General features: G+C 57.8%; 6 protein-coding genes across 6 annotated transcripts; 3 read left to right on the top strand and 3 right to left on the bottom strand.

Moving 5' to 3' along the window:
* Positions 1-214: 214 nt before the first annotated feature.
* J3D65DRAFT_607046 (glycine dehydrogenase-like protein) lies at positions 215-3,491 on the top strand (the record flags this gene model as incomplete). The annotated part of the gene is made up of 2 exons (XM_066798477.1): positions 215-3,332; positions 3,388-3,491. 2 exons carry the CDS (start codon positions 215-217, stop codon positions 3,489-3,491), a joined length of 3,222 nt encoding a protein of 1,073 aa, XP_066650883.1.
* A 2,902-nt stretch (positions 3,492-6,393) lies between these two features.
* On the bottom strand, positions 6,394-7,136 carry J3D65DRAFT_639642 (uncharacterized protein). Its single transcript, XM_066801731.1, has 4 exons — positions 7,006-7,136; positions 6,753-6,892; positions 6,516-6,641; positions 6,394-6,429 (listed from the first exon to the last, which is right to left on the bottom strand). Exons 1-4 carry the CDS (start codon positions 7,075-7,077, stop codon positions 6,405-6,407), a joined length of 363 nt encoding a protein of 120 aa, XP_066650882.1. The 5' UTR covers positions 7,078-7,136; the 3' UTR covers positions 6,394-6,404.
* Positions 7,137-9,539: 2,403 nt separating this feature from the next.
* Positions 9,540-10,408, top strand: J3D65DRAFT_137791 (uncharacterized protein). Its single transcript, XM_066793960.1, has one exon. It carries the CDS (start codon positions 9,634-9,636, stop codon positions 10,258-10,260), a length of 627 nt encoding a protein of 208 aa, XP_066650881.1. The 5' UTR covers positions 9,540-9,633; the 3' UTR covers positions 10,261-10,408.
* Positions 10,409-10,967: 559 nt separating this feature from the next.
* On the bottom strand, positions 10,968-12,181 carry J3D65DRAFT_137789 (uncharacterized protein). Its single transcript, XM_066793959.1, has one exon. The coding sequence runs from the start codon at positions 11,924-11,926 to the stop codon at positions 11,123-11,125; it is 804 nt and encodes a 267-aa protein (XP_066650880.1). The 5' UTR covers positions 11,927-12,181; the 3' UTR covers positions 10,968-11,122.
* Positions 12,182-17,540: 5,359 nt separating this feature from the next.
* On the top strand, positions 17,541-18,724 carry J3D65DRAFT_137609 (uncharacterized protein). Its single transcript, XM_066793958.1, has one exon. The coding sequence runs from the start codon at positions 17,631-17,633 to the stop codon at positions 18,474-18,476; it is 846 nt and encodes a 281-aa protein (XP_066650879.1). The 5' UTR covers positions 17,541-17,630; the 3' UTR covers positions 18,477-18,724.
* Positions 18,725-19,208: 484 nt separating this feature from the next.
* J3D65DRAFT_639622 (uncharacterized protein) lies at positions 19,209-19,973 on the bottom strand. The gene has a single exon (XM_066801730.1). The coding sequence runs from the start codon at positions 19,759-19,761 to the stop codon at positions 19,312-19,314; it is 450 nt and encodes a 149-aa protein (XP_066650878.1). The 5' UTR covers positions 19,762-19,973; the 3' UTR covers positions 19,209-19,311.
* Positions 19,974-21,932: the final 1,959 nt, after the last annotated feature.

Below are 21,932 nucleotides of genomic sequence, written 5' to 3'. Positions count from 1 at the left end.
CACTTCAACCACCTCCCGCGCCCTCTCAACCTTCTCCCTTCTCCGGGATCGTGCTGTAAGACCTAGGCGCGCGTCTACGTCACGACCAACCTTCCGGAACACACATCCCAAACACGACTCCGACACGTCCTCTCTTCTGCGCTTTCGAACCGATCTGCTGTTTCTGCCTGCCCGATAGGGCTTCACGTCTTTTCTCGGTGCGACATTTGCCAAAATGCAGTCTCAATGCGCCAAAATAGGTTTCCGCGCATCTCGGCTCAAGCTAGTGCAAGATGCAGCTGTCCGGGTGCCGCGAAGCACGCGCGTCTGGAGCTCTCGAGGCGGACAATCTCTGGTGTCGCTCCAGGGAACAAGAACCTACGCCAACCGGACATATCACTCGAGCACCGTGGCCGACTCGAACGGCAGCAGTGTCAAGCGCGGCTCTGCCTTTGCGCCGCTCGACACCTTTGCGCGTCGCCACATTGGACCTTCGAGCAGCGAGACGGAGCAGATGCTCAAGGCCCTCGACCCACCGGCAAACACGCTCGACGACTTTGTGAAGCAGGTCGTGCCTGCGGACGTCCTTTCTGATCGGAACCTCTCCATTGCAGGACCTATCGCCAAGAATGGGGACAAGACGAAGCTCAGCGACGAAGGATACACTGAAAGCGGGCTCCTCGCGCGCTTGAGGGAGATTGCGGGCCAAAACAGCGTTTACAGAAGCTACATTGGTTGCGGATATGCTGGCACACGAGTACCCGAGGTCATCAAGAGAAACATTCTCGAAAACCCAGCCTGGTACACGAGCTACACGCCCTACCAACCGGAAATCAGCCAGGGCAGGCTTGAGTCGCTCTTGAACTTCCAGACCATGGTCTCCGACCTCACGGCGCTGCCCGTATCGAACGCGTCCTTGCTGGACGAGCCCACGGCGGCTGCCGAAGCCATGACCCTAAGCGTAAACGCGCTCCCAATTAGCCGCCAGAAGAGACCAAACAAGGTATACTTTGTCGACGAGCACTGCCACCCGCAAACCCTCGCCGTCTTGCGCTCCCGCGCCGAAGGATTCGGTATCACAATCGAGGTTGGCGATGTGCTCCAAGACGGCAGCAAGCGCGTTCAAGAAATTGGACAGGATCTCATTGGTGTCTTGGTCCAGTACCCAACCACCGAGGGCGTAATCGAGGACTACAAGGGCCTGTCAGACACGGTCCACAAGCTTGGCGGCACTGTCAGCGTCGCAACGGACCTGCTTGCTCTGACGGTGCTCAAGCCCCCTGGAGAGTTTGGAGCCGACGTTGCGTTTGGAAACGCGCAGCGTTTTGGTGTGCCGTTTGGCTACGGCGGTCCTCACGCGGCCTTTTTCGCGTGCAGCGACAAGCACAAGCGCAAGATCCCGGGTCGTCTGGTTGGTTTGTCCAAGGACAGGCTGGGCAACCCGGCAGTGCGGTTGGCGCTCCAAACTAGAGAGCAGCACATTCGGAGAGAAAAGGCGACCAGCAACATTTGCACGGCGCAGGCCCTGCTTGCCAACATGAGCGCCATGTTTGCTGTGTACCACGGCCCCGAAGGCTTGAGGGCCATTGCGGACAAGGTCATGGTGACGGCTGGTGTTGTGCGAGAGGGCCTGGCGCAGCTTGGTTTCGAAACACGGCAGAAGAAGGGGGATGTCCTGTTCGACACTGTCGTCGTCGACACCGAAGCCAACTCGGACAACATCCTCGCTCAAGCGCTCGACAAGAAGCAGATCAACTTGAGAAAGATTGACGACAGCTTCGTCGGCATCACCGTTGACGAGACCGTCTCGAAGGAGGACGTTGAAGACGTTTTGGACGTCTTCCGGTCTTTTGCTGGAATCAACGACATCCCCAATGTCGAAGCGCTTGCCGAAAAGGTGACCAAACAGTCGATTCCTGAAGTCTTCAAGAGGTCGTCATCCTACCTCACCCACCCTGTTTTCAACACGCACCACTCTGAGACGGAGCTGCTCCGCTACATGCACCACCTCCAGTCCAAGGACCTTTCTCTTGTTCATTCCATGATACCCCTCGGCTCGTGCACCATGAAGCTGAACTCCACGACCGAGATGACTCCCATTTCGTGGCCCGAATTTTCCTCTTTGCATCCCTTTGTGCCCAAGGACCAAGCCAAGGGCTACGAGACTTTGATTACGGAACTGGAAAAGGACCTGGCGGAAATCACTGGCTTCTCCGCAGTCTCTCTGCAGCCAAACTCTGGCGCTCAGGGTGAGTTTACCGGCCTTCGCGTCATTCGCAAGTTCCACGAGCAACAGCCGGGCAAGAAGCGCGACATTTGCCTGATTCCCGTCTCCGCGCACGGCACCAACCCGGCCAGTGCTGCCATGGCGGGCATGCGTGTCGTTACCATCAAGTGCGACATGGGCACGGGCAACCTCGACATGGAAGACCTCAAGGCCAAGTGCGAGAAGTATAGCGACGAACTCGGTGCCATCATGGTTACCTACCCCAGTACGTTTGGTGTCTTTGAGCCCAAGATTAAGGAGGTGTGCTCTCTGGTCCACCAGCACGGCGGCCAGGTCTACATGGACGGCGCCAACATGAACGCTCAAATCGGCCTCTGCTCTCCTGGTGAAATCGGCGCCGACGTCTGTCATCTCAACCTGCACAAGACTTTCTGTATTCCCCACGGCGGCGGTGGACCAGGTGTAGGACCTATTGGCGTTGCCAAACACCTTGCGCCTTTCTTGCCCGGCCACCCGCTCGTTGCCACTGGCGGCGAACAGGCAACGTACCCAGTATCAGGAGCTCCATGGGGCTCCGCTTCGATCCTGCCCATTTCCTGGTCATACATCAAGATGATGGGAGCCCGCGGTCTGACGCACGCAACCAAGATGACGCTGCTCAACGCCAACTACATCCTGTCGCGGCTGCGGCCGCACTACCCTATCCTCTACACCAACGAGGCGGGACGGTGCGCGCACGAGTTCATCCTCGACGTGCGGGGCTTCAAGGAGAGCGCGGGCGTCGAGGCCATCGACATTGCCAAGCGTCTGCAGGACTACGGCTTCCACGCGCCGACCATGAGCTGGCCCGTCGCCAACACGCTCATGATCGAGCCGACGGAGAGCGAGAGCAAGGAGGAGCTCGACCGCTTCTGCGACGCGCTCGTCAGCATCCGCGCCGAGATTGCCAAGGTCGAAAACGGCGAATGGGCCCGCGACGGCAATGTGCTCAAGATGGCGCCGCACACGGTGCGCGATCTGCTGTCGTCCAAGTGGGAGCGCGAGTATGAGCGCGAGACGGCGGCGTTCCCCCTGCCGTATCTCAAGGAAAAGAAGTTCTGGCCCAGCGTGGCGAGGCTGGATGATGGTGAGTCTTGCTTTTTGCCCTCGTTTTGACTACGTACTAACGCCGATGCGCACAGCCTACGGCGACGTCAACCTCTTTTGCACCTGCGCGCCCGTCCAATCGATCAACGACGACAGTACGGGAGACATTACGGGAGCTGCGGCACCGCAGCCGACGTAGAAGGAGAAGAGAGCGGAAGAATTGCTTTTGGATGAGTGATTGTGTGGACTTCAACAACGACGACTTAATCATACCCCGAGACTCATGATTCAACCATGGGTCGCTGTTCTCAGTACGCGGAGGAAGACGAAGCAAAACACGAGTAATAAGAAAGACAGAGATGGCGCGTCTCTGGTTAAAGCATGACTGATTCGCGGGGAAAGGGGCATCGGCATTGCGCAACAGCAGCAGTAGCAGCACGGGCAAGGGATGAAATGGAGCAAGCAGGAGAAGAAAGAGTAGAGCGCCGGAGCTAGAAGAGGTAGATGAGACAGGCGGATAGACGGGCAGTGCCTCAACTCACTGCCTGCATCGCTCGCGACCCATTGCATCCCAAATTCGTTCACATACCCAACCCAACTACCTACCTAACTACCTACTTGACTCTACATCCACCGGCAATCGATTCGGCCACCTACATACGCACCTCTCTCACCTGTCCGTCAGTCGAACTAATGTAATTCAACATTCTAGAAAGAGAAAGAGGATGGAAGACAGAATGGCGCTCGCTGGCTGCCCGGAGCTGCTTGTTTGGGATCTGTACCTGTGTTTTTGTTTGAGGTGGGAGTTGGTTGTGGTGTGAAGGGGTTTCGTGAACTTTGTGAAGTATGAATGGATTCCTGAATTGGATTCGTGTTTTGCAAAAGAGCACTCTGTCCACGGTGAAGCTTGCATAATTCCAAGACATCATCGCAGCTCCAACCAGTATCGTTATCCCCCGTCACACATCCAAGTCACACAAAGACTCTCCAGCAGTGTCACGGCCAATCCAGGCACGAGAGACACGGTACCTGCATCCCCATCCACCCACGTCCATCCGTCGGGCCATCGGTCAAACCAACAAGGAGCGCCAGAAAATTTTCCATATCACGATGGTCAGCCAGCTCCACTGCCCGGTCCTCTCCGCTCCCCGCACGCACACTCCCCCGCAGCGCAACCCAAGAAAGACAAGCATCGACGCCCACGGAGGCTACCTCCCCAAAAGAGTAACTATCTACAGATATCAAGACGCTCCTCATCAGCCAGGGACCGACGGAAAACATGAAACATGGCTCCGTCTCCCTCCCTGTCTGTCTGTCTGTTGGTCGCTGTGGTTGAAGCTTTCGCCGTGTATGCTGATCGCCATGAGACGTTGTTTCAGCTGCGCAGCTCCTCACGTCATGATCACCAGTACCTGGCGTTGCGGTGGTGGTGGGTGGTTAGGTTCGCGGAAGGGGTAGGAGTAGTCTTCGCAGTGGTGGTGGCTGGGTCTCCCCTGTTTCTCTTTCCTGGTCGTCGCTTGGACAGACGCCACCGTCAAGCGACGCCACACCGCAGACAGCGGGAACCCGCCGCCACACCGTCACCAACCAAACCCAAACACCACCATCATCAACGTCAGCGGCCCCTCTGGCTCCCGCGCCCCCATTTTCGTGCGCAGTCCCTGACGATCCCAGCCAGCATTTGCTCCATCTTCGCTGCCCTCCGTCTCTCTCTGCGATGCCAAACGGAACCGCCGCCCCCGCTAGGCACGGCTCGGCGGCAGTTGTACGATCAAAGTGCCAGGGGGAAAAAATGCGAAGGCTTTTAGATTGCACCTTTGCGTCATATGGCTGCCCGCCGCACAAGATGATCGTCCGCCCATGACGATCGCCTCGACTGATACCTTGCGCACGCTCACGCTTGCTTGCTTGCATGCGGCCGTAGTTGCGTACGGCTATTGTACGCGCCTCTCTCTGCGCGCGCGACGCCAGCCACCCACGCCGGGCGCGAGGAAACGTCTGGTCGACCATTATCCGTGCCACGGCTGCCGCATGGCACATAGGGAGCTTTCTGTCTGGCTGTTCGTGCAAGGGGCAATCAACGAACCCCACCTCACTCCACCACCGCCACCCACCGTCGCTCCTCGCGCAGCCTTATCACGACGGTGGAGAGCTCCGTCCATGCCCTGCGGTTCCCTTGTCTCTGGCTGAGCTACATACGCAATGCCACGCCATGGTGTGCAGCGCAAGCAAGCCAAACCCTCGTATGTGGCAAGGAGCGAACCGAGGCGGTTGGCAGGCGAGCTGCTGCTGCGTCGCTGATCCACACCGGTCGACGTTGGCGGATTGATTGATCGGGGGTTGCCTTGGTCAGGCGGATGCATTCGGTTCCATGCGAAGCTGCCCTGCCCTGCCCTGTTGTCGCCGTCGTTCGTATACGAGTGCGTGCGTGCCCGTCTCGGCTAAGGTAGGTAGCGGGATGACGAGGTGGAAAGCTTGCTGGTGGAGCGCTCAGTGGAGTGGGCAATCAACCGCCTGCCTTGTCGATGACGATGTTCTGTCTCTCCGCCTGTCTGGTGCCCAGCGGCTTGGCTGTGCAGATGGGAGACCTGGTGGCGAAAAACCTGGGGATCACGAAGAGCTGGGATGGTGTGCTAAGTTTGTGAAGTTTGTGGGTTGGGCGGGTGGCCGTAACCAGAAAGTAAGTCGTTCTTCATGCATACGTCACGACGCGAGCAGGCGCGCCGGCGGGCGGAGCGGGGCGCGGGCATTGTGGCAGGCTGGGTGGCCGTATATTCCTTCGACGTACAACGACGACAACGACGAGGGGAGGAAGAGGGGCAGGGGGAGAGAAAGGTAGGGAAGAGGGGGGCGGGGGAGTGTCGATGGAGTGGAGCATGCAAGGTACTGTAAAGTTGGCCAAGTCGTTTCGTGACGCCATTCTCTGTCAAGTTTGACGACGTGGAGTTGGTGTTGTGTACACCACGTGGGAACAGAGCGAGGCAGGTGGCTCCTTGTCTTTTCGCCAAAGAGCAGCTCATGGACACGGAAGGCGCGGAGACGACGAGAATTGCGACTGAGGGGGATGGCGGAGTCGTTTTCGACCAATTCGGTCTGATTTATTCGAACCAAGCTAACCACAGGCACAGCTTCCCTTCCTAGCAAGCAACGTCCGTCAGTTAACTGGTGTTCACATTTGGCATGGCTTGATTGTCGAGACAAGTGGTACAGAGATGTGACTTACCATTTTCCCGGCCCCAAAATCAAAAAGCCCTCGTACTTGTTCAACAGCTTGCGGCAATTCTGGTCAGGGCAGGCGTTATTGTTCCTCTTGCCGTCGGTGCGCTGGAGGCACAGGTGTGGTTGCTCGCTGCAGCACATCAGCCACAAAAACACCAGAACAGATCGATGTCCTTCCTCTCTGCAAGAACGACTGCATCCATCCAGCAAGAAGAATCCGTGTGCGAGGAGAACGACGTACATGATTTTGAAGTTTTGCACGATGTTGACCACGGCGCACATGTCGCCGCCCTTGATCTTGTCGCCGCAGCACGGCAGTAGATATGGGTCGCCGGGCGGGTCTGGCGAGTCGATTGCGAAGTAGAAAGGTCCTACCTCGTCCTACAGTAACACACGCGCGGTGAGTTGCTGGACGTCGGGACGCGCCTGAGAAAGCCGAGGGGCTACACAATGGGAGAGTTGCAGTGTCGGAAACCATGGGATGGAAGACTTACGGCTGCTGCGGGACGGAACAAGTGGAAGAAGACGAGAAGGAACAAAGCCGAGTTGATGCTGGCTGGCCACATTTTGGCGGCACTCTTTCTGCGCGCGCAGGCTACGACGTTCAAGAGAGATTTATTTGAGGACTGACTCTCAATGGAGACAGTTCGCAGTGGCGCCTCGGCCGACAATATATACCATGGAAAGCAGAGCGCGATCGTTCAATCTCAAGGGCCGCAGCAAGCAAGTGAACTGCGAAAGACTGCAGGTGCAGAACACAGCAAGCAGTCGTTGGAACTGGCGTGCAAGTACCGAACATGCCACCTTCGTGTTCTAGCCATGTTGCAGGCGACGATAAAGATTGCGTGAATAAGGTTCAGCTCGAGTACCTAGGTAGATGTACAGGTCAGTATGTAGGCAATGACATCTCAGCTCGTATCATGCCAAACGCCGAAAGCATACGAGGAGAAAGCAAGCAAGCAAGCATGTATACACACGCAGTCTTCGTATTCGTGTATAAGGCGTGAGCCTATGTTCAAAATCAGCAGCATCTCCCTTCTCCCCCTTCGTCCAGTGTCTGCCTCATCCTCATCCTCCTCCTCCTCCTCCTCAGTCGCCCATCTTTCGTTGTTCGTCGCAGTACACGGCAAACGCTTGGCCGCTCAGAACTTTAATCATTCGCTCGCTGGCTGGCAAAGAAAACATTATCCCCCGTCCGTCCGTCCGATTCAGAGGGCGACGACACATGGCTAGACTGGCTGGCTGGCCGGCTGGCTGGCTGACAAACAGTAAAGCACACTCCTACGATATGAGCCAGACAGACAGACAGACAGACAGACAGACAGACGCCTCGCGAGCAAAAACGCCCGAGGACCTGGCGGCGGCGTAGGCATTTGCCGCATACGTACACGTAAGGTAGTCAGCGGACGAGCGTCCGCGCCCGCTGGTGGTTTGGATGGCTGCTGGGCTGGTACGAGAATTAGGTGAGTGAGTGGGCTTGTTAGGTTGGCTGGTTAGTTGAAGACTGAGTTTGGGTTTTGGGTTTGGATCAAGAGTAAAGCTTGTTGCCGCGCGCGTAAGTAGGAACCTTGATTTCGAAAGTGGTGACATCGGCGCGTCGAAAGTGAAAAAGGGGGGGGGAGAGATATTGGAAGCGCACCATTGTCGAAGAAAATGGGAGTTTGACAGCAAGGATCAAGAGGCAGGCTCGCTCCTCTTCCCCCCTCCCCTATTGCGAAATACTCTGCCTGATGATTCCACTTGCTGCGCGTAAATCCTTGCCACTTGGCCATCGCCATCGCCGTTGCCGTTGCACCACACCCCGTAAACTAAACAGTATACGGTAGAGGACGACGGTGCTTGAACAGGACAAGCACGCCACACCTTACAGCAGCCCCGCCGTAAAAGCCTCCCTAGGTAGGGTCGAGAAGAACGCAATGTAGCCGAGTATAAATCAAACAAGCTTTACGAGCCCGATAACGATACACGCTCACCTTTTAGGAGTGCGATAGACGAACGGCAATTAACTGGAATGCAGGTATAGGCCCTTGGAGCGTTGCCTACTTGTCTAAGGTACTTAGTGTCTGTCAATTCTTCTGATCGGTTGGCGGATTCGTTGTCGACTTTCTCGATGTCCCAGTACGCCGGATGAATGAGTTGTTGCGGCAAGTGGCAGATCGCGTCCAGACCAAGCTAGCTCCCTAGGTATCCAGCAAAACTTAAAAACGACGCCATCTGCCAGCGGACGCCCGCACTCGCCAACCCATCGATCGCGATTCCATGACATCAACGGCACCGCATTCTGGGCAGCGAAGCATTCACGCCTAGCGGCCGCCGCGGGAGGGGCTTCAAGAGACAGCCAGCGCCCCTGTCAGGCAGCGGGAAGCGGTTTGAGTGCTGTGACAGCCGGCGGCCGCGTTCGCTTCCCGACCGAGCACGACGACGGAACAAAACCATGGGACGGCGGGCTGTCAGCGTACCAAAGAGGGCAGACAAAACGACCACGCCGCGCATGCATGACGCAAACGTCTACGGGCCACGCTTGTACCGGACATGCCACCCACCACTCACACCTCACCTACCTGTACCAGTCCGCGCAACAGTGAAGGCACCGTCAAAAATAGAAAAAGGATGCGCGGTGCACGCAGGGGGAGGGAGGGAGAAAAAGATTCAATCCAAGACACCAATACCTCCAAGGCAGGCAGGCATAAATGCCCACTGGGAAAGTAATGGGAGGCCTGGCCTGGCGTGTTCCGCCCTGCCCTGTTCAATCATTTGCTTGGTGCGCAGCAGCGGCAGCCATTTTTTTCATCATCGATTGGTGAAAAAACCCGCGGCAGCGCGCCTGGAATTTCATGCATTGCATCGCATCGCATCGCATCGCAGGGCATTGCGCCGCGTTGTTGGCGGCGTGTTCAAGGAGCGGACGACGACGCACGCGTGCGCGCGTACATGACGCAGGGCAGCGAAGAAGACGACGCTGAGCTGAGGACGACGAAAGGCCAGCATCGAGCGACGGAAGTCTTTGGCAGCCATGGAGACGACACGACACGACGTGTTCGCCGACGAAATCGTGCTGTCGAGGACGCGTTAGTAATGATGGTGGTGGCGGTGGAGCAGCGGCGTCAGTCTGTTACGCCGTGATGGCTGGCGGACGGGCAGTCAGTGAGTATCGAAGAGATCGAAAGCCTTCGGAGAAGAGAGCCTCTAGAGTGTGGGCGTGGCGTCGAGCCCGTCGCGGAAGGGTACCAGAGAAAGGGATGGCAGGGCAGGGCAGGCAAAGAAAAAACGACAGGCAGGCAGACAGGCGTGCCAATGACCACGAATCCAGCCTGCCTGCCTACCAGCTAGACTGGGCCCAAGGTCCAAGGCAAAGTCCAAGGTACATGCCGTCAGGTAGGCAGTCAGGCTCTCCTGGTGGTCGAAGGCTGGCTTGCCAATACCAACCCAACCCGGCGTGGCATCCACGCACGCACACCACACCAGCAGGCAAGTACTTCGTTGCCTCCGCTCTCCCTCGTCCTCCCTCCCGCCTCTGCTCCCAAAAAAAGAAGACAGACGCCACAGCCGGCAGCGCCAGCGCCCGCCATCAACAGACGCCCCCCGTACTTCAAGGACAAAAATACTCCGCCCACCGCGTGCCCGGGTGCTGCACTCGACAAGCCTCAAAAGGCCAGGGTGGGATACGACGCCATGGTAGCGGCATCGAGCTTTCGGTCGTGGTCGTGGTGGCGGCGTACAGTATATTTGCAAACCCGGGCTGGTGGTGAACGATGACTGTCGGGGCGCGCGGGGAGGGAAGGCGCAGACAGGCGATGCCACTCCGTCGAGACTGCCATTGCATTCCGAGACTGATGCGCGGTATTTGTTGACAGACAAAGAACACAGTGTTACGACTGGCGACACCAAACCGCTCACCAACGACGCAGCGGACTCCTGCGTGCCCGTCTGTCAACAACGGATCGCGATGGCATGTCGTACAAAAGCCGCCGTGTCCCAAGCGCGCATCTCTTAGTTTCCCCAGCTGACCCGCGGATGGGCAAGCGAGGCGGGCACCGACAGCCAGGTTATCGAGGTGCAGCCCTAGTGGGCTGTCGTGGAATGGAACGAAAGAGAAGGGACGTGGCGCGGTGAGTTTCTCTTCGCTCGGGACGACCGGTGAGTCCAAAAAGCAAGGAAAGAGGGTCGTTTAAACTTTTGTCGTTTCTTTTTCTGCTCGCTTCCGGGATACTGGATGCATGCGGAAATGGTGGTGGTGGTGCCAAACCTGCGGCTGAGCAACCACCACAACCACCACCAGAGACGCCACAGTATGACGGCATACATGCAATGCGCCGTCAATCGATCGACGACCCGGGGCGGTGTGAACCGGGTAGGTGGGATTGAAGGGCTCTTGCGGCGCCGCAAAGACGCGTTTGATCTTCGTTCAAAAAGCAAAGCGGTTGGCCTGGGACGAGTCAACCCGTGGTTCTACGCGGGAGTTTGATGAGCAAGAAGCAAAACCCCGTGCGTGTGCTGTGCATCTTCTGCTGTCTGTGTGCGTGTGGTCTGTCTGTGCCTTGGTGGTGGTGTCGTCAAGTGAGGCTTTGCTTGCCCGACGTCCTTTGCATCAGGCGTCCCGCCAGTGCCAATTCAGCCTCCGTCTGCTGCGTGCACCCGGGATAAAAAATCTTGTCTGGCGGTAGCGAGGGTAACGGACTTGCGACACAACAGGACACAGCCTGCCTGGTCGCAGTCCAGCGGTGAGCAAATGCTGCGGTCAGGTCCATGGGCATAAAGAACGAAAGACGGACCGGACAACGCACTTGGGCACCGTCTGCCGTAGGCGCAGTTGAGCAAGGCCTGGGAATAATGACGATGAGAAAGAGGCAGCAGCAAAGCTCGTCTGTTGGAGAAGCGCACGCCGAGATAAGCGATGCTCGGTAGACGACTCAAGTCAGCAAGTTTGGCCGCCAATCCGGAATCCTCCATGATGCGTGTGGAGACTGGATCAACACGTTTGACCCGAAGCGATGCGTGTAGCGAGGAGCAAGTCAGAGGTAGTCGCGGTGTACAGAAACAAAAAGTCCAAGGCGAGCTTGTTGGGACGCCCATGGCTGCAGCTAGAAAAGAATCGAAGAAGGGTGAGTTTGGTGTTGTCTGCGCAGGGCTGACGGGTGCAGCGTTGATGCTTGCAGCGCGATGAAGATCTCCGTCATGGCGCTTTCGGCTGGCACTTGGCACAGACAACGACGATGATAACAAAACCGACGACGATGATGATGCGAAGAGTTTTGCTCCTTTGCTTAGCTTTGCCAGCCGATGGCTCTTGACACGCCGACGGTGTGGAGAAGACTGGCGAGCGACGCGCCAGTCCACGATGACGCTGATGATGATAGTGATTATACCATTGGCTCTCGTGTTGACATTCTTCTCTGCTCTCGGTGTCGTCCACATTGGGCGCGTGGTTGCGATGCCCGGCGGGCAAAGCAGTAATATCGAAACATTTTTTTTCTCGCCCCGGCCGGCGCTTGCTTTTCTTCACGCTTGACCGACCGACGACAAGAAAATTGCTGCCGTCCGGTCCCAACAATGATCGTCGGCAGGCATGGACGAAGCTCCCAATTCATCCTTTCGCTCGCTTGCCGAGCGAGACACCGCAAACACCGCTCCTTCGACAGCGCTGCTGCTGCCCGTGACGTCGTTGGTTGTCGGCGTCCCCGGCCATATCAGCCTTATTTGCTGGGGGCTTGTTTTTGCGGAGCAAAACGGAGCGAAGCGAGCGAGCATGAGGCCGCCGGAGTCGTTCATTGGCCCGTTGGGGTTGACGATCCAGCTTCACTTTCAACACCTGCCATCCGCGTGAACCGTTGCCAAGCGTCAGATCCCACGATGTATGAAGTCATCGAATTTGTCAAATTCGACCCTCTCACGTCCAACACCCGGGGCTAGCGACGTCTGTAGCGGTCATGGTCTTCCGGGAATAAACCATGGCTCCAGACGAAGCCCAAACAGTCGCGAATAGACGATACACGGTGTGGCTGTGCGCGCAGCAATGGCAGAAAAAGCGACTGAGAGGACGGAAGCAACCGAACTTATCCGTCCAAAGCCCCGCTCGTATCTTAATTCCGTACTGTTGACTTGGTTCGAGCGCACAAAGAGCCGGACACGCACAGCGAATAAGTCCGGGCGTGCCCGATGTCCGGTGCATGTCCTGCTGCATGAATCTGGCACCGCAGTGCCGATTGACGTGCAAGATCCTCTGGTCCACGTCTTGATGTCGAGCAAAGCGACACGGACAAGGAGGAAAGCGCTTCGCGCTCCGTGGCAGCGACCCTGTGACGACATGGATCGCCACGTCTCCTGGAGCAGAGCGCCGGCGAATCAATGCGGATGGACGTCTTTGAAGCTGCTCAAAGCGCGGCAGGAGGCAGGAGCTTCGGTCGGCCGTGGTGTTGACTTTGTGTGCCCTCGTCCGCCCAGGGTTCAACCGCGCCGCTTTCCCTCTCTCCACTTTGGCCACAGATCTCTCTGAGGAGGAGGTGTTTTTCTGCAGCTCATCGAGCTCGGGAGGTCCAAGTGCTCTTTTCTCGCTCTTTCAAACACAGACCACGCCACCTCTTCACCGCCCCTAGCCCCCTCCCCAGAGTTTTCGGCCCCTGACATGCCGAGATGACATTGCTCAAAGGGTAAAATGTCAACATTCATCGGCCCGCGTCGGTGGTCGCCACCCGAACGTGCCTCCAAAGAGCCCCAACGCGTGAGACGTTTTGCAGTGCGTCAAAAGGGTCTCGTAGAGACGTGTTTGCTCCGTCAGAGCGTCCTTCTAGCGTCTTGGCAGGAACATTCTGGAATATTGCTCCTTCAGGAGACGTGGCCGCTGCGCTGCGCTGCGCTGCGGCTGGCGGTGGCAGGTGGCGTTGGACTGGTCGTGGTGTTGGTGTCAAATCGTACGCTCCCCACTGGCAATCCCCTTATCCCTGCAGCCGACGGCCACGACTGTGCCGCAGCGCAACACACTCCAATCACGGACTTGTCCAGGCAGCGAGCTTGGCAGTCTTTGTTGATGGCGAGGAAGCAAACGCCTGGACGTAGCGCGCGGCAGAGCCTCAGAGGGCGGCGGGTCAGATTTGGGGGCGCTGAAGCAACGGCACCTGTTTGGTGGGAGGCGTAAAACGGTTGCTAAAACAAGGGTCGGCGGCAAGGATGAGCTAGTGGAGAGCAGCCAGGAACGCGCCCCAAGAGGCGCTGCGCAATCAGGCACACGCAGGGCAGCGAAGCGCAAGTCGCAAATGAGAATTGGCCATGATGCAAGCTGGGCGGGATGCCCGGGGGTTTGATGAGCAGCGGGTGAGGTTTCCAGGGTCCTGAAGCAGTTGGACGAGAGGAGCCAAGGGAGCAGCAGCATGAGACGCGGCCTGGCGCTCGCGAGACGAACGCGCCGTTTCATCCATTGCGGCCAGCCTCCTACGTTACCTTGCCTTTTGCTGCTAATGATAGACGGCTGTGGCGAGGATGATCAGCTTGCATCATGTTTGGCCTGTCCGCGTTTCAGAATGGGTCGTTGCGAGGAATTTCCGCCGTCGTCCATGTGAGGTGCTGACGACAGTGGCCAACACGTGGGTTAGGTTCACGGCGAGCTGATGTGATGCATGATGCAGCGCGCGTCGGACGACTGGCCTCGTCTTCGCAGCAACGTGGCAGCGCCCACTGTTCTGCCGTCGTGCGTACTGTACCGACCCTTGGCAGCCGGAGCCGTTCGGAGACGATTGTTTGCGCGGGCGCGTGATTGATGGATAGGTAGGTCATTGTGCCTCGGGCCATGAGGTTGCCGGACGAGCGGTGAGACGATGAAGAAGGGAAAAAAGGTGCGGCAACCGCGGAGATGCAGTCACGAGGAGAGGCAGACGGAAGGCCGGTCGACTTGGTTCCTTAGGGCAGGGGTGCAGCAGGTTTGGACATGAAGAGAGGCAGCCCACGTCCTTTCCCCACAGACAATCCAATGGCGATCCATCTTCACAAAGTCAAGGCAATGCTCTGACTCGGACGGTGGACGAGCATTCCATCATCTTCTTGCAGCCCTGCAGCCCATCTCAGAGTCAGTCGGCCGTGGCCCCTCTCCCCCACCAGATCAGATCCCCGCGGCATGCAGCTGCATGACTGAATAACTGCATCGAGCCGCCTCAGCCTGCCTTGCCATTGGAATGCGGCTATCGCGCTCGTGAGGTGCGCGCATTAACAATTGGCACGCAGCTCGGTACGGATTGAGCAAAAGACCCTGGTCTGGAGAGTGGATACTTTTTTCGCGTCGGCCGTGAGGAGCAGTTTTTGTGAAACGACGGCGCCGGGGTGCCACAGAAACTTGATCAAGATGATCGTCACGAGGCACAGTTCTGTACATGAAGTATCTGTTTGGAACGATTGATATTCAGTTACTAGGAGTGGGCGCGTACAATCTGCCCGGGTATGATCCTCCTCACGAGAGTGTTGCTATGAAAATGAAAACCACATAACCCCCCAAGGCGCATGAAGCGCGTGAACAAGCCATGATGGAATGATGCAGCATGACAGAAAACCCCCCACCCAACCGGCGCCGATGATGCATTACAGTCGCCAATGGCGCTCGTTAATTAGAAAAGAGAGAGAGGTGTGGCGAAGGCGTCCAGGGTCGCCCGAGGTCGACAATGCCGGACCTGCAGCGAAGTCGAACTTCGATGGAGAACAAGGTTGAGGGTAGAGTCTTGGAGCAGACGGGCCAGGGCAGCGCAGAGCATGCCCGACGCAAACGTCTGGGAGGCGCCAAGAGAGGCCGGCCATGTGACGGAGGGGTTGCGGTTGCAGGCCCATATGATATCGGCGAGAGGCACTCTTGCGGCGAGGCGCATGGCGTGGAGTAGCGAACTCGCGCCTGGGACCCTTGCAGTTGCGGGTATCAGGCATGCGAGGTCCCGCAGAGGCCGCGCAGGGCGGTCATGGCCGTTTTGATATTACCGAAGGCCATTGAATGAGCCAACGTGATAAGAATGATTGGCCGGGGTCGGCGTTGGTAGATGATGGTCGCTGAAACACCAGATGTGGGGTCGTGTAATGTCCATTAGGGTGACAAGGAGATCCGAATGTCAAAAGGCGGTCATGTGGATAGCGAGAGAAGCCGAGACGGAGGAGAGAGGTTGGTCGAAGCCGGATTGAGACGTTGGCTTAGTTCTTGGGGAGAGGAGGCAGAGGCCTGGTAGGAGGAGGGCCGGGGCAGGGAGGCAGGTGAGCGGTGGCCGGCATTGTGGAGGAGGAGTGTTGGTGGTTGTTGGTAGAGGAAGAGTGTGGAGTGGAGCAGAAGATTGAGTCTTGTGTGGACGAGTGGAGTGAAGAGTGATGGTGGTGATGATGGAGATGTTTCAACCGTAAGCGGCAGGGCGGACAGATGGTATTTATGGCTTTTTGGGCTTGGAATGGTGTGAGGCAGGCATGCCGTTTCGGACAGTGGTGTAATAAGCTCTTGGGGGCCCCTGCTGGGCGACTACTGGGGCCATGCTGGTGAGGCGGCCAAGGGCTTGCGCAAGGCACGACACGGGCACTTAGTTCCTTCAGCGGAGGTCAGTTGTCGGGCTGACCGGCACCGCAGTGCCTGAACCGTGCCCGTGGCCGGGGTCCTTGTCGGGGTCCTTGTCGGGGTCCCTGTCCAGTGCTGCGCTGCGCTGCGCTGCGCTGCGCTGCAAACAATCAAACATTCGACTGCATGTTTCAGCTGCAGATGGGTCGTCCACATGCATGCACCGTAGAATCGACTCCAAAGCCAGTGACATCAGGTTTCACCACGACCGGGCGAGAATGATTTGGATACTCGTCGGACCGACTCTAGTGGCTTCATGGCTGGCGCCGAGGGCAGTCAGCTTCGAGAGGTTGTCCTCTCCACACTGCTCGTGCTCTCCTTCTCCCGCCCTTCTGCAGGTTCGAGATCTTCGCGCACTGGGCATGCCCGGAGATTGAGACCGCTACTCGCTGTCGGCCCCTACTTCGGGCCAAGCTCAGCTCAGCTCAGGTTGGTTCATGTTCCTCTCAACCATCTGACGTGACCGCCACACGTCGACGACCTCTCTGTGACGCGTCGGCCGACAAGCTGCCATCAACTCCAAGTCTTGTTCGATTCGACTCTTGACTCATCGTCGCATTCTTCCCACACAGCCTGTTTGTACATGACCTACCTTGCATACTTTGGCGACATGTCGCTCACGTCATGCTTGCCCCTGCCCTGCCCTGCCCTGCACTGCCCAGAGCAGATAAGCTCCCTGCAGAGCCGTCGTCATTGCATCAACTACAACATCATCTTTACACGTCCAAAAATGCTTTCGACCTGGATTGCATCTCGTCGCTAAACGGTCCTTCAGGGGTCGCCTTCCTTTCCTCCTGCGCCCCCACGGCACTCTGTTCCTTGGCCCCGCGTGAACGGCTACTAGCCTCAACCACCGCCGTCCGGTAGCGCCGCCTCCAGCAATCTGACATGCAACTCCAAGATCGCCATGTCACCCTCACAGGCCATGTGCCCCGATTCGATTCTGGGGGATGAGCACAAGGCATTTCCACGTACAGCACATCAGCCTGCCTCAGCTACTTCCAACTCGATACTCGATCAACGCTTTCGTCCAACTGTGCTCATCTCCGTCGTTCGATCCACTTCAATCCAATCCAAGGCCCTGGGCTGTGCCTCTGCAACACGTCGCTATTAGTGGACATGCAGTCGTCAGGACATGGGCCGCATAACCAATATCTCGGTCAAGCTTCACCCTCCGCCCGATCGGGTACCCCAGAAGGGGCTCTAAACCACATTGGGCCGCCGCCCATGCCGTTTTGGGACGAACACCTCAAGACCCTGGTCGGTCTCCCCTCCAGGCCCCACCTGGACTACCGTTTCAAGCCCCAGCCATCTCTCCACGCGCTTCTACAACAGGTCACTCACGTCTGCGGGCACAGCCGACTCCATTGTTGATGCAGAAACCGCTGCCCTCCGTTTCGTAGAATTGCGTGGCTCGACCGAGACGACGCCTGCCCAGCGCCTTGGACGGCTGTTCCTGACTAGCACTACGCCCTGGACCCTGGCCCTTCCAAGGAAGCCGCTACGAAAAGCCCGTCTCCAGGCCGTGAGACGTCCCAAGAACGTCGCAATGCCATGTTCGAAACCGCTCTCCAGCTCAGCCCGTCGACGCTGCTGCAGGAACGCGGCACACGAGCCCTCTTGGGCATTCTTGGGCACTCGGGTCTTGACTCCAGCCGCTCCCCTCAGGGTCCGCCAGGCACCATCCGTCTGCCAACCCTCTCCGCCGACTCGGCTTCTCTGCTGCTGCTCTGTTGCCCGGATGCTGCAGTGTTTCAGCGTGCCCGCCCAGCTCGGCATCCGCAAAATGCACCTTATCCCAAACCCGACCTTGGTTACCTTGAAGCCAACAGGCCACTGCGCGCATTGACTGTCGATAGGAGTTGCGGCACGGTACGGATCATCTGCTCTAGGATCAATGCTTTCATGACTCTTCGTCTCTGGCCCAGCCCACCAGAACCGTCTTGTCTTATCTGTGGCCGACTTCATCAGCATCCCCACAGGCCATCACCCCTGCATACTTCTCGAGCGCTCTCCCCACCACGTGGGCTTGTGGCTTTGTTCGCCATGCTGCCATCGACTTCGACCGCAGCTGCTGCCTGGCGTCACGGGGCATGTGGCGCGCCTTGCTGTCCTATTCGTGGCCTCGTGAATCTTCGACAGGATCGCTGTTCGCTTCCGCTCATGTCCAGTCGGCGGCGCCGAAGAGCGGTTGCTTGCGGGGGCCGTTTGACTTCCAGATCTTCTCGGGTCCGCATGTGCGGCTATCTCCCATCTCTCCTTGTCCCGTCCGCCTCGAGCATGTCCGGGGATTTCACCTCGTCTCCGCCCGTTGCCTTTTCGTTCATCCATGCTCTCGTCCCGTCGGCTGCTGTCATCAACGAGTCCCGTCGGCTTGGTTCTGCAACACCATTCCAATGACTCCTTTCCGTTTCTGCGCCCAACCCCTTTCGGGCACAGTCAGGTGGCCTTAACCCGTAACCGTGTCGCCAAATGCTAAAGAAAGTTTCTTCGCCGAGAAAGACGACAACGACGCGTCGAGAGATAAGTCGAGTGGAGCAGAGGGGGTCATCTGAGCGGTAAGCTTTGCACTTGACGTCTTTTGTCCGTCGCGACAAATCAGACAGCGCTCCAGCGTCATGCACGCAAAAGGTGTGGTAGGAACAGGTGTGTGTACACAGACTGCAGCGGCCAACTAAACATGCAGCAAAAAAATTTTGCGCATCATCGTCAGTCTGAAACGTGCTCTCTCCTCGGTTGGGCAAGCTGGGTTTGCCGTTCCGTCTGATGCCAGCCGCCCAACCGCTGCCAATGGGGTTCTGAGCTGAGCAGCTCTGTACGACCAGTACGTACCGCGTGCCTGCGGCGGCTTCACCCGGGCCTTTCGTCAGTTGTCGGTCCCAGCAGCGCGAAAATCCTATTTGAGAGGTTCTGTCGGGTGATGTTCGAGTATCGCCCCCAGTCGGTCAGGAGGAGAAGGAAAAGCCCACCATGGACGGTCAGTCAAACAAAAAGTCTGAGCAAGCGCGAACCGGCGGACGTCCTCGCAAACCGGGGAATCATGAGCTAGCTCGCCCGCTGCCGTCTCCATGCTCGCTTACTCTGGCAGGTGAATGCAAATCCGGGGTCAGCTCGGACACCAGTTGGCCCTTTCGCCCTATGCTTTTTGTCGCGTCCCAAACGCTGACTGAATGCCTTTCATCACGTTTGGCTCTGCTGTTTTCCTTGCCTGCTCTTTCCGTGTGTTTGCTTCCCTTTACAACGCTTCATAAACCCCAGAAACTCCTGAGCTGCCCCTGTCTGCGGTAGATCGCCGTTGACAGATAAAGTGCACCCACATGAAGTAAACAGCCGCCGATATGACAACAATTTCACTTTGGCTGGACCGCCGTCTCGACGAGCATGTAAACAGACGACAACACTCTGATTCCCCGACGCTCAATCTCACTCTCATCAAAACAACGGATAGAAGGACAGATAAACAATGGCAAGGAGGTAAAATCCTCATACCATCTTCATCACCTCTCCTGAGCTCATCCCTACCTTGCCGCGGAGTTTCGTCTGGCGCTGTCAGCTTGCTTTCCTCGGGCTGCTCATGGGCTATCCTTTGGCGGCGAGCAGGGTTAAGCTTTTCTGGACGTGAACTTTTTTCTCTGTCGTCGCCTTCTGCTTCTTCATCCCTTCTCCTTTTTGTCGTTCTCGTCATCGCTCGCCGCGTGTTTGCTGGCTATATGGTCAGTATACAGTACGCTGCCGCAGTTGCACTTGACGTAGTGGTAGTGACTGCGCTGCCATCGTTGTCATCGCCCGGCAAGAAACACGCAGACACCAAAGCCAAAAATCGACGAACAGGCAAGAGCATACGTAACCTCATGCTCTTGCTCTTAACCCCTCCCCTCGCTCCATGCCACCCATCCCTCCCCACTTCCAGCCATCTTCCCTGCCCGCCACGCCCACAGCGGCGGGTACGAGCTTGCCACGGGCGAGAAGGAGAAGAAGCTTCCTTGCACACCGCCTACAGTGCCTACCCAGCTTGCCCATGTGGTGGCTACCGTAACGTAGCTTGTCGGGTGGTAAGTGGCCAGGAACAGCCACTACCGCTCCGCTCCGTTTAGTCATTTGCTCGTCGGTTGCTGCTCTTTTTAGCTGAAACGGCGTTTCAATCGCCCGCCCGCCTGCCCGCCCGCCTGTTTGGCCCTGCCTGCCTGCCCGGCCTGGTTGTTTGCCCTGTTTTGCCTGTCGCTGCCACATGCTGGTGCTGGTGGTGCCTGACGACGTTTTTGTTTCGGCTGTTTATTTTGTTTGGTTGTCTGCACGGCCGGAGCTGATGGATTTGTTTCTATTGTTGCTTCTGTTGCCGGAGGCGGGCGAGCAGGCGGGTTTGGTGAGCATGTCCGTGGTGAGCGGAAGGTGTTGTGGCCTCTGCTACACTGCAACCCCCACCCCCTGACAGCACAGGCACAACGACATGTCTCGATTGCCTTCACCTCCAGCTTTGCAAAGCAACGTGCGTGCTGTCTAATCGTAGTCCCAAACTGGCTGAGCAAGTTGTTGACGCAGAGCAGCAACAGCACCAGCAGCTCACCTCGCCCAGCCACACACACACCACTGCTCCATCCACTCTGTAACTTGTCACAGAATCAAGAGTCATCCATGCCCAGCGCAGCGCTGTCCAGCCTAGCACAGCCCAGCCTTCCCGCCCCGCCGGCGCCACAGCCTCCCGCCGCCGCCGCAACTGCTGCTGCATTGTTTCGACCCGCCGCCCTGTTTCGTCCTGCCTCCGGCGACGTTGTCGTTTGGTGTCGTCTGATTTCCTCGTTTCACCGCGGCAGAGGCTACGCACGGTACGGTACGGTAGAGCAAACGCGAGGCGGGATTAAATCAAATCAAGTCAGATGATGCTGACGTAGGTCTATACATCTTCGCAGGTTCGTCGGGTCCATCTGTAACGAGGAGAACCGGGTTTCGATGATAACGTCACCGTCACTGCCACTGCCGCGGCGGCCATGGCGACGCTTGGGGAAGCTTGAGGGGTGATGCCATACGATGCGCTGCTGCGATACGATGCGATGCGGCACGATGCGGCAAAGACGACGACGAGGTGGAGGGACAACGCCGAGGGACAACCACACGAGCTAGAGAGAGGCTGTGCTGCCTGCCTGCGGATGCCTCACTTGCAGGCGCGCGCCGGGCGTGACGCGTTTGTTCTTGCCAGCCTGTCCGCCTGCTGTTGCTACATACGCAATTCCACAGCATCTTTCAATCCAACATGTTTCGCAATGCTCGCAATGATTTGAGAGAGGATCGAAACCGCGACACTGGATTCAGTTCAGCTTGCTACTGTTCGTTCGGTGCGACAACCGCCGCCGCAACGGCCGAGACAGACTGGTGGTTTCGTTTCGTTTCGTTTTGCCCACTGACACGGCTGCACCGCTGCACTGCCCTGTTTGAGGTGCGGTAGCGGGAAAGTTTGGGTTTGGCGAAACAGACGGCATGCGTGAGGTGACAAAACCGACACGACGACATAGACGTCAACGTCAGTACCGAGCTTGACTCGGTTGCCCGCCACTGTCCGGGGGCGTGAGGGAGGCTGGTTGATTGGTTGGTTGTTCGGTTCGTGATGGATGGGTGGGTGGGTAGTCACAGCTCGGCTCGGCTGGGTGTGTGTAGGTTCACTGGCGGTAGTAAGGTGTGATGCTTGGCAGCTAGGTAGAACGGCTCAGGCACATACTGTCGTCATGAGAGGGGAACCAACGGTTGGCAAGGCTGACTGGTTGGTTGGCTGGCAGTCGGCTCGCGGCACCACATGCAGAGAAGGTGGGTGGAAAACCTTCGCGCTACTCGTACCTTGCAGTGGTTGGCTGGCTGGGCAGGCTG

This window comes from Phyllosticta citribraziliensis (assembly GCF_038025025.1).
Source record: "Phyllosticta citribraziliensis strain CPC 17464 chromosome Unknown J3D65scaffold_13, whole genome shotgun sequence".
Lineage (NCBI taxonomy): Eukaryota > Fungi > Ascomycota > Dothideomycetes > Botryosphaeriales > Phyllostictaceae > Phyllosticta > Phyllosticta citribraziliensis.
This window is presented reverse-complemented; position numbering and strand designations above follow the sequence as displayed.